This window comes from Parambassis ranga, chromosome 12, assembly GCF_900634625.1.
Source record: "Parambassis ranga chromosome 12, fParRan2.1, whole genome shotgun sequence".
Lineage (NCBI taxonomy): Eukaryota > Metazoa > Chordata > Actinopteri > Ambassidae > Parambassis > Parambassis ranga.
Window position 1 is genome coordinate 674,429 of NC_041032.1, and position 13,425 is coordinate 687,853.

Genomic DNA, 13,425 nt, shown 5'->3' on the forward strand with positions numbered 1-13,425 from the left:
GTCTTCATCTGTCAGGATGGCAGCAACCTGCAGATTTTGGGTTTGGTGAAATCAGATGAAGGATTTTATCAATGTATTGCTGAGAACTCTGCCGGGAGCTCTCAGGCCATGGCTCAGCTGCTGCTCCGAGAACCAGGTAGGAAGACATACACACATGAATGCATGCCTAAACACACACACACACGACACTAGACTGAAGTTTAGCAGACAGATATTTTTATTGTTCATTTCAAAGTGTTATGTGTTTATGCTCTATAGGAGTTTTATGTCATTGAGTTGGGTATCAGTGGGCGTTTTTAGAGAACCTCTTAGCATGTTGGCTTTGGTTTGTGGTCTGCTACAAGTGAGAAAATCATCATTACTACAGCAGGGTTTTTGAGGAGTGTTTTTTCTGCTTAATATATTTTTCACTTGTTGTTTGTTGTAAATGCAAGCAATACTTTTTTAAAGATTTTACTTTAAAAGCCTCCCAGAGGTGGAAGTCATCAGCCCCCCTGCTGACAGCCTTTATTGTAAACATTGACCTCTATAACTCACCTTGACTGACAAAGAATAGACACAGTTTTAACATTTAAGCTAAACAGTCACTATCATCTGCTTCTACTATCTACCCAAAACAACATTCACATTATATTAGGCTTTGTCTTGTTTAGACATGGTCCAATATTTGTTTCATCATTCATTCTTTAAGGCTATTCTTAGAGTAGATGGGCTTGTAGGCCCAATGATGATTTTGTGTGCATTTCTCTGTTGATAGCATGATTTCAGCGGGGACACTCCTGTGGTATTATGCAGGGTTGCCTGGTACATGGTCAGGAAATGCTGTATTATTGGCTTTTTGGTGCTTGCAGCATTTCAGCATGGCTCCATATGGTAGTTTGTGTGGGTGATATAAAGTCAGCCTGCCTCATAGCTCTGTCAGTGTGATACATAGGTCGTTGTTTTTTACCTCATGTTGCAATGTGGTCTTTCCTGAATTTGGCCTCTTCCCAACTCTCTTTTTTCCTGTTCAAGTCATGTGATAAAGAGTCAAATGAATCCTATAGGCTGTGTAATACATTTTCCACCTCTAACATGATATTGCAGCTTCTGTAACTTCTGTCTTCTGACAGAGTTTTTAGTAAAACATATACTGGTCTGATTAAGGTCTCTAGGGTCCAGTTCTTATAGAAGGAGGTCCTATGTAGACTAAAAGACAGTTTGGAGCATGAATGGGGGATTTAGTACAGTCTTTAATGGCCTCTATACACTGCAATTTTTTAGCAATCATATAAGACCATTGCATGACACACTATGCGACGTGGATCTAAAAAACTTTACCGAAAAAAAGATTTTCTAGGGGCTTAATACAGTACTTATCCATAATCTGACCCTGAAGAAGTAGTACAGGCAACAGTGGCACGGAACAACTCCTTTTTAACAAGAAGAAACCTTAAGCAGAGCCAGAAAACTAAATCAGGGATAGTTATTTATATCACAGCTGACAAAAGTATTAATATTACATGTAGCATAGGCAGATTATAAAGTTAAGCATAACATTTTGCTAAAAATGCACCAGCTTGGGGGGCTGGGACTACAGATCTACATGCAGCTCTGCAGCAGAGATACCTGCAAAAATATACACAATTATTACAAATCAGTCAGCCTAATAAACCTGGATGCTGTTTTTTTAGTTACACAGGGTCATATCAGGGTCAGAAATGGCTCAGATGTTCCTCCGAGTCATCCTGGAGGCCAAAGTAATGCTAGTCAGAGTGTGGTCATCTAGTCTGTTGCTAAGAACCTCAATTTTGTCTTAATTTAGTCACAGAAAATAAGTCACTCAGGCCTTTATGCCTTTAGGACATGCCTGAAGTTTGACTCTGGCTATCGTGTGAGAACAAATCTGACTCCAAGCGATATACCAGTGCTTTGACCTGGTCTGCCTTGCTGTCTATTCAATCACTGTTCAGTGTGTTGCTTCTCCCCTACATCAGAGACACAAATGGCAACACACAGACAGACGTTAAGAGGGTCAAACGGCTGGTGTTAGCTTGGTTACTATCACCATGGGAACCGAGTATCTCAGCAAGCTCACTGCAGCCAATCATATATTCCCTGCAGGTGTGTGGTTAGGGGTGTGTGTGTGTGCGCTTTGTGGGTCATCGTACCATCACTGTTGACAAACCCAGTTTTATACAAGTGTCACAAATACACACTTAGTGTGTTACAGTAACAAAATCCATTAATGCATTCCCACTCACAAGCACAACGACCTTATTCACTGAAGAAAATCATGTCCCAGGTCACTGTGGTGGCGTGACACTTGTTTAAGTTATGTTTGCACATAGGCATACAACAAAGTAGGCTTCAATCCCACTAGCTTATGTAAGTCAGACAAAGATCAATATTCTGCTTAGTTAAATGGCCTTTAGTTAATACACCTTTCAAGTCTCAGATTAGATTAACACTGACATCAGCTGTAATTTTGCAGTGTTTGCATTTTGGGTTGTGAGATTGATAGTCCCTATTTAATTCCTCATGTTTACAACATTTATAATTCATAATTGGGCTCAAAATAGCTACAATTGCTAACAGCGAACATCTCCAGGGTGAAAATGACAAATACTGGTCTTTATGTCATTGTAATACCAAGTAAGGGTATGCACTGATGTCACTTAACTATCTGAATGCTCCTGCCTCACTTAGGCTAAATGGCAGCTAAATAGCTGCTTTCAGTAGGAGAAGCTGTGAAAACAAGAGTAAAATAGATGATTATCTGCTTAAATTAAAGGCAGCTGGAGTCAACAGTGATCCACAAAACATATCATCCTTAAAAAGGTATTAATACCAAACACAAAACATTTTGAAGTAGAAACAAAAGTGATGTAAATTGTCTTTGTGTAGCTGGATTCCTCTGTTTTATGGAACAACAGGCTCATTATCATGTTTTTTTTTAATATGTAAATTCTTACAAAGAATTAGATTTTTCATGGGCCGCAGTGTTCAACAAAACACTGCCACTCAACAAGCTTTTTGCATCTCATTGCTGAACTGTATCCTGTGAGGTCATGTGCATACACTCCTACATTTTTGTGTGAGATATTCAACAGCAGAATTCATGCTGTTCTCAAAGTCTCTCCACCATAGCAATGAGAGGGTGGAATTAATTCAAATGTTGCTCCTGGAGCAAGGCCCCACCCCTCCTAAACAGAGGAGTATTATGTATACACTACCGGCCTATAATGTTGGATACCTGATATATAAGTTGGGCTCTACAATGACAAAGACACTTGTCTCCCTCTCCTTTTTTGTACTCTGTCTGCTCAGTTCTCTCTCACCCTCCTTTACACTCCAGCTTTAGTTAAATCCTGGTCTGGATCTGAACTGAAATCTGGATCAGAATCTAACCTTTTGCCAAATGTCTGTCTCTGTGCTCGCTGGTTTATTATATTCACCCCTCCATCACATAATTCTACCTCTTTTCTTTTGTTTCTGCAGACAGGAAATGAACCAGCAATCATTTATAAAGGAACACATTTTGTCACAGAAGGACGAGTGGGCTGTGTGTGTGTGTCTGTCAATGTGTGTGTGATGTGTTCGCTGAGGTCAGATGCTCACCATGGAATACAAATCTGTCATGGCTGTCACCCTCTTTTCACCTCTCTCGCTCTACCTCTCTCTCACTCACACTTCCCTTCGCTTGACCCTGCTGTCTCTCACACCCTCCTTGTTTTATCCTCTTCCTCTCCTTCCATACTCCTCTTCTATCTTGTCTGTTGTAGCAGCAACTGCAGAATCTTTTACAGGCTGATTGAATTTTATCTCTCTTCTCCACTCCTTTTTCAGCATTTGCATCCCTCCCCCCTTCTCTTCCCTCTTGCTGCTGATCCTTCCCTGCCTCCTTTCTAGGAGGTATGAAGTGATCTGGGATGACTTTGCAGCTCCTTTGCATACAAAGGTGTCAATGGAGAGGATAGAAAAGTAGAAAACCAGAAATGTGGTCATTTTATAATATGTGAAATGTATCATGTGGTTGGACTCACGTTTTTACAAATCCTACTAAATATTTATTCAGAAATGTGATTTGCTCTTAAATCTCGAAATGTTAATGCAACACAATTAGTTAAACAGAAAAGAAATGCTAAAATTGCATTTTGACTGTATGCTGTATAAATACATATGCACACACACATAATATATATGCATGCACATGTGTGTAAAAATCTCTTGGCTTTTAATGCCCTGTTCAGCCCTTTCTGGTGCTCGTCGAGTCATCTCTCCCTGTGCGCCGGCTGCTGCTTACTGCAACCTCCATCTCATTAACCCATCGGTATGGCTAGCCTTCATACTTATTGGCAGAACTAAAAGACAGAACTTAAAGTGAACAACAAGTCATTAAGGGTGAGTTATTAGTTGCAAATTTTGTTGCAATCCGTATCCTCAACATCTGCAGCTGTACGCTCTCTGACACCTCTGGGATCACACACTGCTGATGCTGCTTCTGTTCTCAGCTGTGGCTCCCATTCTGACACTATTAGGCCCAAATTGCTCCACTCATCCATACTGACAGATCCTAGACAGATCCAGTGTTAATAAATAGTTAATCAGAATTATGTGACATTACAAGATAAATGGATTTGTCTTGCTTTGTCCTATCTGGTCATTTCATTTCCAGTTTGGAAGTAGAAAATAAACACTATGGATTGTAAGAGGATCTAGGAAACTATAAGGTGCATAAACAGGCAACATATGTGATATAGTATCTTTTTACAGTGATCAGGGCATTTTGACCATAATGAAAACTGCAGACAGCTCAAAAGCCTCCTGTCTTCAGTTGATGAGCTTTGAACTTCAACAGTTTGTAGTATCTACAAGCCTAAATACATTGAGTTGCTGCCTTGTGATTGGCTGCAGGCGCACATAGTAAAGTGGTAGGTGAGGATAAGTTGCACTGCTGTCAGCTGGCTTGCATGTTTTTGATTGGTGGTCTCTCTCTCTCACTCACACACACACACACCTTATCTCTCTCACACACAGATGTTTATACTATGTCACTTCTGAAAAATATGCACCAATGCTACCCCCACTCTACAACATTGTGTAGAAGAGCATATACAGGAAGGCAGTGTCTGTTGCCATGGTGACAGCAGTCCTCTCCCATCCTCTATCCTGTAAGGATCATCTGGGATCATTTGTGTGTAAGTGTGGGTATGTGTATGAACACACACTTACACACAAATATTACACATCAAATATTAAGTACCTTTAAAGTAGATGATAGGTAATTTCCATTCTTTTTGATCTGCTTCATTTTGTCTTACATCTCTTCCTGTTGCTTCCCCTCCTTCTGAACATCTAGTCATCAGTCTCCCACATTTCTACCACCTCATCTCTTTCATTTCAAGTCATTTTCTTGCTCCCTTTTTTAAAAAAAAAAATAAAAACAACAAACATAACAAACCAAGACAGCTTGTTGCCACAGTGACCAGCCACCAGGTGATTAACAGAAAGGGTTTCAAAGCACTTGGAGACAGGAGCCACTGAGAGACATATTATTGCCTACCCCTTTTGTTTTATACAAAAAAGTATTTAGTATTGACCACAAGTTTTCTAAGTAATAAATAATGACGCAGTTAAAAGATGTCATTGTTTGCCTAATCCGAAGACCCACTGTACAAGAAAATTATTATTAAATGTATTATGTGTTTACACACACACACACACATAATAATGGTACAACATTTATCGTAAACAAACAAACAATATTATACTGTGCCTGCCTACAAAAAATGTGTCAACTACAGCTACAACAACGTCTTTACCTGGCAACTACCAGCTATCTCAGTCTTACGAATGTTTAGACAGATTCACAAATATTATAAAATATTTTTTTTCTCTCTCTTCAGTTGTTCAAAGACTAGACAGAGTGCTATATATATATATATATATATATATATATATATATATATATATATATAGATATATAGATATATATGAGAGGGTTTATAATGATAACAATCTTTATGATTTTCAACCACTACAAGGGTTGAGTTTTACAGCCACAATATGTCATATGGTTTGGGACAGTCCTTTAAAAATTATCCTTAGGTCAGCTCCACTGACTGTTATGCCTCAATTACTGTTACTATTTTTTCTGTTGTATTTTCTGCCATAACTCCCTTTAAACATAAGTGCTGGCAGCATTATGCCAGCAGTGTTTGATAGTTGTGAAAATGAGGAAAAAATGAGAAAAGGTGGGCAAAGGCACTGTGGCCACATAGCACGATTGCATCTTGAAAGATTCATCCATCCATCTATACATTTTCAATCTGTCACTTCAATGTCTACAGAGAGATTACAAGAAAATCAAATCCAATCGCAGACATTATTAAAATGCTGTTTGGATATGATTACTGCACATCTTCTGAAGGATACAATGTTTTTCATATACCAGATAGTCAATAGTGTATGTACAAAACAAACTGTTGGTTTCACTGCTTAACAGAAAGCAAAATAATACCATTAAAGAAGCTTCCAGTTACAGAAAATTACACTCATTTATTTGGTTTGGACTATTTGGTTGGGTCCACTGCCCTTATTCTCCCAGCCCCCACCTATTTTTTTAGCAATCAATTTTTCTACATCACTTCCCTCATCTCTCATCAGTTCAGTCTTCTCACTACCGTTAAAACCCTCCTATCTGTTCCTGCTGAGGAACCCACAAAAAAGACAGGGAAATATTTATCCTTTCTCTTCATAGCACCAACCTTTCCGTGGCCGTGGCCTTATTGATTGTATAAAGTGGGAGGTCATTAATATAAAGCTTGTGTGTATGCACCTATTGATCCCTTATAGGTTGAAGGTTTTTACCTCACCGCCTACACCAAAATCTGTGACCATGCTGTGTGTATGTGCACAGGTGGTAGTGTGTGTTTATGTTGTCACTTCCCACATTGATCACTTGTGTGATGAAACACCTTCCTATCAGCCCCTTCATCATCACTCAGCAGGTGGAAGAGGCAGGAGGCTGTGTGTGTGTGTGTCCTCCTCAGCTATTGAATGAATCCTGCTGCTCACAGGATAGTGAACACTAGGAATTGTTTAGAAGTTTATTCAGTGTACATACACCTGCCCACACTGTGTATGTGCATTTTTCGCTTTTTTTACTTATGGTTTGTAGCATGTCACGCAATCATACACAATTTGTGGACCACTTGCACCCCTGTCATGGTTTCTCACTAAAGATGCCTCTTGGTGATGGATATGATTACATAGAGATGGCTGACTGATGTTCTTGTTATAGGAACGATTCTCCAAGCAGTGGTTGATACATCAGTTGAACCCTTTCATTGATTGTACGGATAGTTTTGAAAATTAGATGGCAGCACTGTGAGAAAATGCTATGTTACAGCTATGTTGATGAAGATTCTCAGTCATCCAGGTCATAGTACGTAGAGAAGATTGAAGCAAGGTGTCTGGACTTGTAGAGTTTTCTTGAAAACGTTTCACTGCTTATCCAAGCAGCTTCATCAGTTCTAACTGTTTGGTGGGGAAACATGGTTTATATGTGGTTGTGGTTGTAGACCCCAGTGGGTGGGTCTGGGTAAAACTTGCAAACAAAAGCACTAAATGTTTCCATATGGTGGTGGAGAAGATCCGAATGGACCCAGACGACACCATGGTCTTATTTGCCGTCACCTCCTTGTTCACGTGCATCCCTACATCAGAAGCCACAGAGATGGTAAGGAGATGCCTCACACAAGACAGCCCACTCAAGGAAAGAACCAACCTCACACCAGACCACATCTGTGACCTGCTGGACCTCTGTCTGAACACAACTTACTTCCAGTACAATGGGAACTTTTACAGACAGAAGCACGGCTGTGTGATGGGATCACCTGTGTCTCCTATTGTGGCCAGCCTCTACATGGAAGAAGTGGAGAGAAGAGCCCTGAGTTCCTTTCTTGGAACCACCCCCACCCACTGGTTTAGATTTGTGTATGACACCTGGGTCAAAATCAAGACCCATGAAGTGGAACGGTTCACAGAACACATCAAAGCAGTGGACAACAACATCAAGTTCACTCGGGAGGACACCAGGGACAACAATCTGGCCTTCTTGGACTGCACAGTACATATTGAGGAGGACAGGAGCTTCAACGTGGAAGTGTACAGGAAACCCACACACACGGACCAGTACCTGTTGTTTGATTCACACCACCCACTGGAACACAAACTGGGAGTCATCAGGACCCCGCAGCACAGAGCACAAACTGTACCCACCAGCTCAGAGGGGAAGAAGAAGGAGCAACACCACATCAGGAAGGCCCTGCAAACCTGTGGCTACCCCAACTGGGCACTCATCAAAGCCACAAAAACAAGACCCCCAACAACAAGAAGAAGGACAACAGCTGACGGAGAAAGAACATCTCCATTTCATATGTGTCAAACCATTGACAACACTGAGACAGAGACTGGTTCACCCGAAGGATAAGATTCCCAGGGAGAAACACAGCAATGTGATATATGCAGTCCAGTGCAGTGAGGAATGCTCTGATCTGTACATTGGAGAAACTAAACAACCATTGCACAGAAGAATGGCTCAGCAGACTCAGCTGTTCACCTCCACCTCAAAGAGAAAGGACACTCCTTTGAGGGCAACAATGTCCACATCCTAGACAGAGAGGAAAGATGGTTTGAAAAAGGAGTCAAGGAAGCCATCTATGTTAAACTGGAAAAGCCTTCCCTTAACAGAGGTGGTGGCCTCAGACATCATCTACCACATACAATGCAGTGATTCCATCCATTCCCAGGAAGTTTCACACCAAGTCACATGCTCACAGCAAGAACAAAGGGCTGTCAACCAGTCCCCCTTCGGCAGTCTCATAGTTGTTAGCCAATTAGACACACCTGGCCCAGTCAGCCAGATCATCACAGCTAATTATGGAAACATTTAGTGCTATTGTTTGTAAGTTTTACCCAGGCCCACCCACTGAGGTCTGTAACCACATAGAAACCATGTTTCCCCACCAAACAGTTAGAACTGATGAAGCTGCTTGGATGAGCAGTGAAACGTCTTCTAAAGATGCTCTGACTCAGAGAACTGAGTTCTACTATATACTATTTGAGATAATAGATGCTGTTCATCTGTGAGTGGTCATAAAACAATAGTTCATCAGTAGGACTTCCTAACATTTGAGTTTACAGAAGTACCTGAAACTCTGACATGAAGAGAGATCAGCTCTGGTTCTGAGAGTGTTTTTTTTACTGTATAACTATGTGTAGGGTGTGTAATGTATTTCTTTTATGTTGGGCTTGTGCTCTCTGCTTTTACAAAAATAACATCAGCGCTCTGGGCCCACTGACTACCATGTCACATGAGAGTAAACCACCTAGAATTACTGCACAACAACACAGAGCTTTTACTGTAAATCACATGTGCACACACAAACACACACTCATGCAGTGACTAACTGACAGTGCATTACCTCCATGATTTCAGGATACATTAAAAGACACAGCTTTCATTGAAAATTACTGAAAACACTGTCCTTAGCAGATTTTAAACTTCAGACACACACAGAGCTTTTATAAACACACAGGTACGACACTGAACGACCACTTCAACATATTAGTAATCCATGCAACAGTAAAGTTAAAGAGGATAGATCTGTTTAACATTTTGTATTTTGAGACATATTGTGAAGTGCATCTGTTATATGAACTTGTTAAGTACAGTGTGGGCGGCCAATAGCTTTGTAAAACATCTATTTTCTACCTTGAGTGCATCAAACAGATTGGAGGACAGGGCTGCCGTTAGAGAATGAACTGACCAGCAAGCAGATGCTCCAACCATATTTCCCATGAGGCTTCATAACAACAACAATAATCCCAGTTTCAAATGATCCTTTTGTGGTTATTATGTACAGTTGCCCTGTACGATAGTGTTATAAATTCCTCATCAAGGCTCACATTCAAACCAGCCTCTTTGTATCACTGGCTCCATTTTAATTCATCTGCATGCCACACTAACAATCTGTGGCATCCAATACTTTCAATGCTGCACACAGTCCTCAAATACAACCACAAGACTGTGCATTGATTTCTATTCAACAATTCAGTATTAAATATAATTGACTCCGTAGTCATTTATACATAATGCAGAATTGTAGGACATTTCAGGCTTTCAAACGAGCACTCTGCCAGGTCTGAGTGTTGCTTAAACGCTTTGGCAACTTAGTAACCAATCGGACAATCGTGTGCACTATCACATGATCCACCAATATCCAATTGTATCTTGTGCTCTCTTGTGGTGTGCCAAAGACCGTCAGCGGAAGAATTAGTTCACTCCTCTGACTGTGTGTTGTTGACACGGTTGAAAAGCTCTGAATGCAAAAATTGACATAAAGGATGGTTATCTCGTCCAGTGTATTGTGATCAAGATAATGTCTGCATCCTATCATCACAATACAGCAACAGAGACTTTCATCAGAATCAGTATCAGAATCGTGTTTATTGCCATGTAAGTGAAGGGGATTCACATTACTAGGAATTTGCCTTAGTGATTGGTGCATACAAAGAACATATAATAATTAACATTAAATAAGATAAAACCAAGATAAAATTTAGGTAAATAAACTAAAATCAGAGCCATTGAGGTTTGCAATTTATATATTTATTAGTGTTACCTTTGCTATTTATGCTACTAAGCTTAATTTTTATGCTAATAATGTCATGGTCAATGTGCATATAGCCTAGAAATTTGAGTTGTTCAATTGTTATCTGTGAGAATGCTTTATTTTGGTATTTTTCTTATTGGTGTTTCATGCTTTTATGTTTTTCATTCTCACAGCATGTTGTCATTATGGTGTGTGTCAAAAGAAGCCTTAATAAATGTCTAATAATAGAAACCTTAAAGGTGAGCAGTGGCATTGTAGCTACAGAGCACAGTCAATCTGTAAGCCAGCTAGAGACTAACGCTGGACATGACAGATCCAATGATTTATGGATCTGTCACTTATCTACACTGCCTATGAATGAAATACATGAAAATCTGAGACGTTAATAAAATTCCCTCTTTATTTTTTTATCTTTATTTTTGTAACATAATCTTTAGGATACCAGATTATTCATAGTCAATACTCTGAAAGAGACATTAAACTGCACTCTTCTTATGTTTGCAAAAGGACCAAATGAGATAATGTTACACAAAGTAATGCCCTAACACTATGTGGTCAGCCCGCTTCTTTTTACATTGCTAAGGCCACCAGATTCAGGGAAACCACATCCTCACTTTTGTTGATGATACCATAGGCCCTGTGGGTACATCTCTTTTGAGACCCCCAGTGCAGCTTAACAATCACTCCCTCATCACCTAATGAATAGATTAGGACACTAAGAATTCAAATGCTGATGCCAGACCACAATGGAGCATACATATAAAAGGAAACCATGCCACCAAAAGATACATATAATGGTGTTATTTATTTCTCCACTGTGCTTCAGTCCACTGCTTTCAACAACCTTAGAAAATAATTGTCAAACATATACTTATTATTATTATTATTATATAATATTACTTATTATTGAACCTAATTGATTTTAATGAAAGAGGTTGCGCAAATAAACCTCTTATTGAGAGATATCCATTTAGTTTTGGTCCTACATCATATACTGTACTATTATCTGTACTCAAGAGAGTACAGATAATAACAGATAATAGACAATAGAAAGCTCGCCAGTAATGTGGAGTTGCTTAGTTGCTGTAGAAGCTCTAATCTTAAACCATCTAGTGCTCAGCTGATAATTGGTAATCGATTATGAGAGAGTTATGATGAATGATCAAACTGTATTTCTGAGCATATAAGGAGAAGAATGTTTATAGTAGTATTCTGTAGTAGGATTCTGATTGGGTGGAAGGAGACAAACAGGAAACCCCTGGAGTCTAGACATGTTGGTGAGGAGGAGAGATGATGCTGATTGTGTGATGTTGTGAGACTGAGCACTGATGAAGAGTTGGGTGGAGCACTGAAATGACAACTGACAGCAGCAGAAAGAAGAGCATTTGAAGTTTGACAGCAGGGACATGATTGGCTGATTGAGATCTTGGCAGGATGTGAGTGGTCATGAGTAAAGCAGAACAGTGAGAGGGATGAGTGTGAGTAACAGACTTAGCTAGCATGTGTAGGATGTAAAGATTTTACCTGATGGACTTCTCACTAAGCTTCATGTAGCTACAAAGCTGTTTGAAAGTTTGCAAACCACATAACAATTTTCCTTTGTTTTGCATACGTGTTAACCAAAACACCAGCAGATCTTCCTGAAAAGACATCCAAACAAATGAAACTGAAATATTATCCTATTTTGCCATTTATCTATTCAGGAAAATGATCCAATATTATATACTTTTAGCACTTTAACTACTGATTGGCTTAGCTGGATGCTAACCTGTGGCTGGTCTCTATACCAATGTCATTTCACTTGATGGCTCTTCTGCTGCTGGAGAGGTTTAACCTTGGATCTGCCACTTCTGCTTGTGGCTCTGAAATATCCAGACAGTGTGGGGATTTCATTTCATATCAGTGACTCCTGCTGCTCCTTCTCTCTTTGATTTTCATGTTTTCTGTGCTGGACTGTATTTGCAGGCTCTTATGCAATCTTGAACGTTTCCACTCAAACCAGGAATTGAAGAACTTATTTTCTGGTGATAAATGAAGGCCCCTCTTACGTGTCAATAATGCGAGTCTGACATTTAGCCTACGCATCACAGAGCAAGAGAGGTCTCTCCACTCCCTCCTTCCCCTTCGAGCCAAGCAGACATGGTTACCAGAGACAGGAGACACATGGAAGCTTGACTTTTTTGTCCTCTACAGTGAAAAAAATGCCTAAGCCTCAGTGGGCTTGGGTCCTTGTAAAATTGTAAGGCCCTTGTGGATAATACCACAGTGGTCAGCTGTCAGAGGGTATGATGAAACAGTACCACTTGCTGCCATATCAGTGACTGAAGCCATGCAGAGAGTAGTCTAGAGTGTTGAAGCCAATGAATGGAACCTCCCTCCCCTCTGTACAGTGAACATTGTGAGGGCTCCCTCATACTTTACTTCCCCACAACCAATCCATCTCAATCCACCTGATTCTAGATACCTCAAAGTACAGTAATCCTAGGTGTGTCCATAGCTGAAGAATGCAGTATGAGGTTGAGGTAAAGAGTGGACCTTTTACTTTACTTTTTTGTCTGGCATTATAAAAGTCTGAACCATATTCCCCCTCCACAGCAGAAACAATTTAAATGTAGAGCAGCTTATAGTAAATGGACACAGCGATGGGAACCCTGTGTGTGTGGACATGTGCAGATATCATGTCATCAGGGAGACTACTGTGTAATTTTCAGCACTTGTTCAGATTGTTTTCCAGCTCTTTTTCTGTGCCTGACTCTATTATTTA

General features: G+C 40.1%; 1 protein-coding gene across 1 annotated transcript in view; it reads left to right on the forward strand.

Annotated features, from left to right (window-relative positions):
* Positions 1-13,425, forward strand: part of dcc (DCC netrin 1 receptor) — a 136,346-nt gene that overhangs the window by 30,693 nt on the left and 92,228 nt on the right. The window contains exon 7 of the mRNA XM_028418483.1: positions 16-136. Within this exon, the coding sequence (XP_028274284.1) occupies positions 16-136 (121 nt within the window). The remainder of the gene's footprint in view (positions 1-15; positions 137-13,425) is intronic.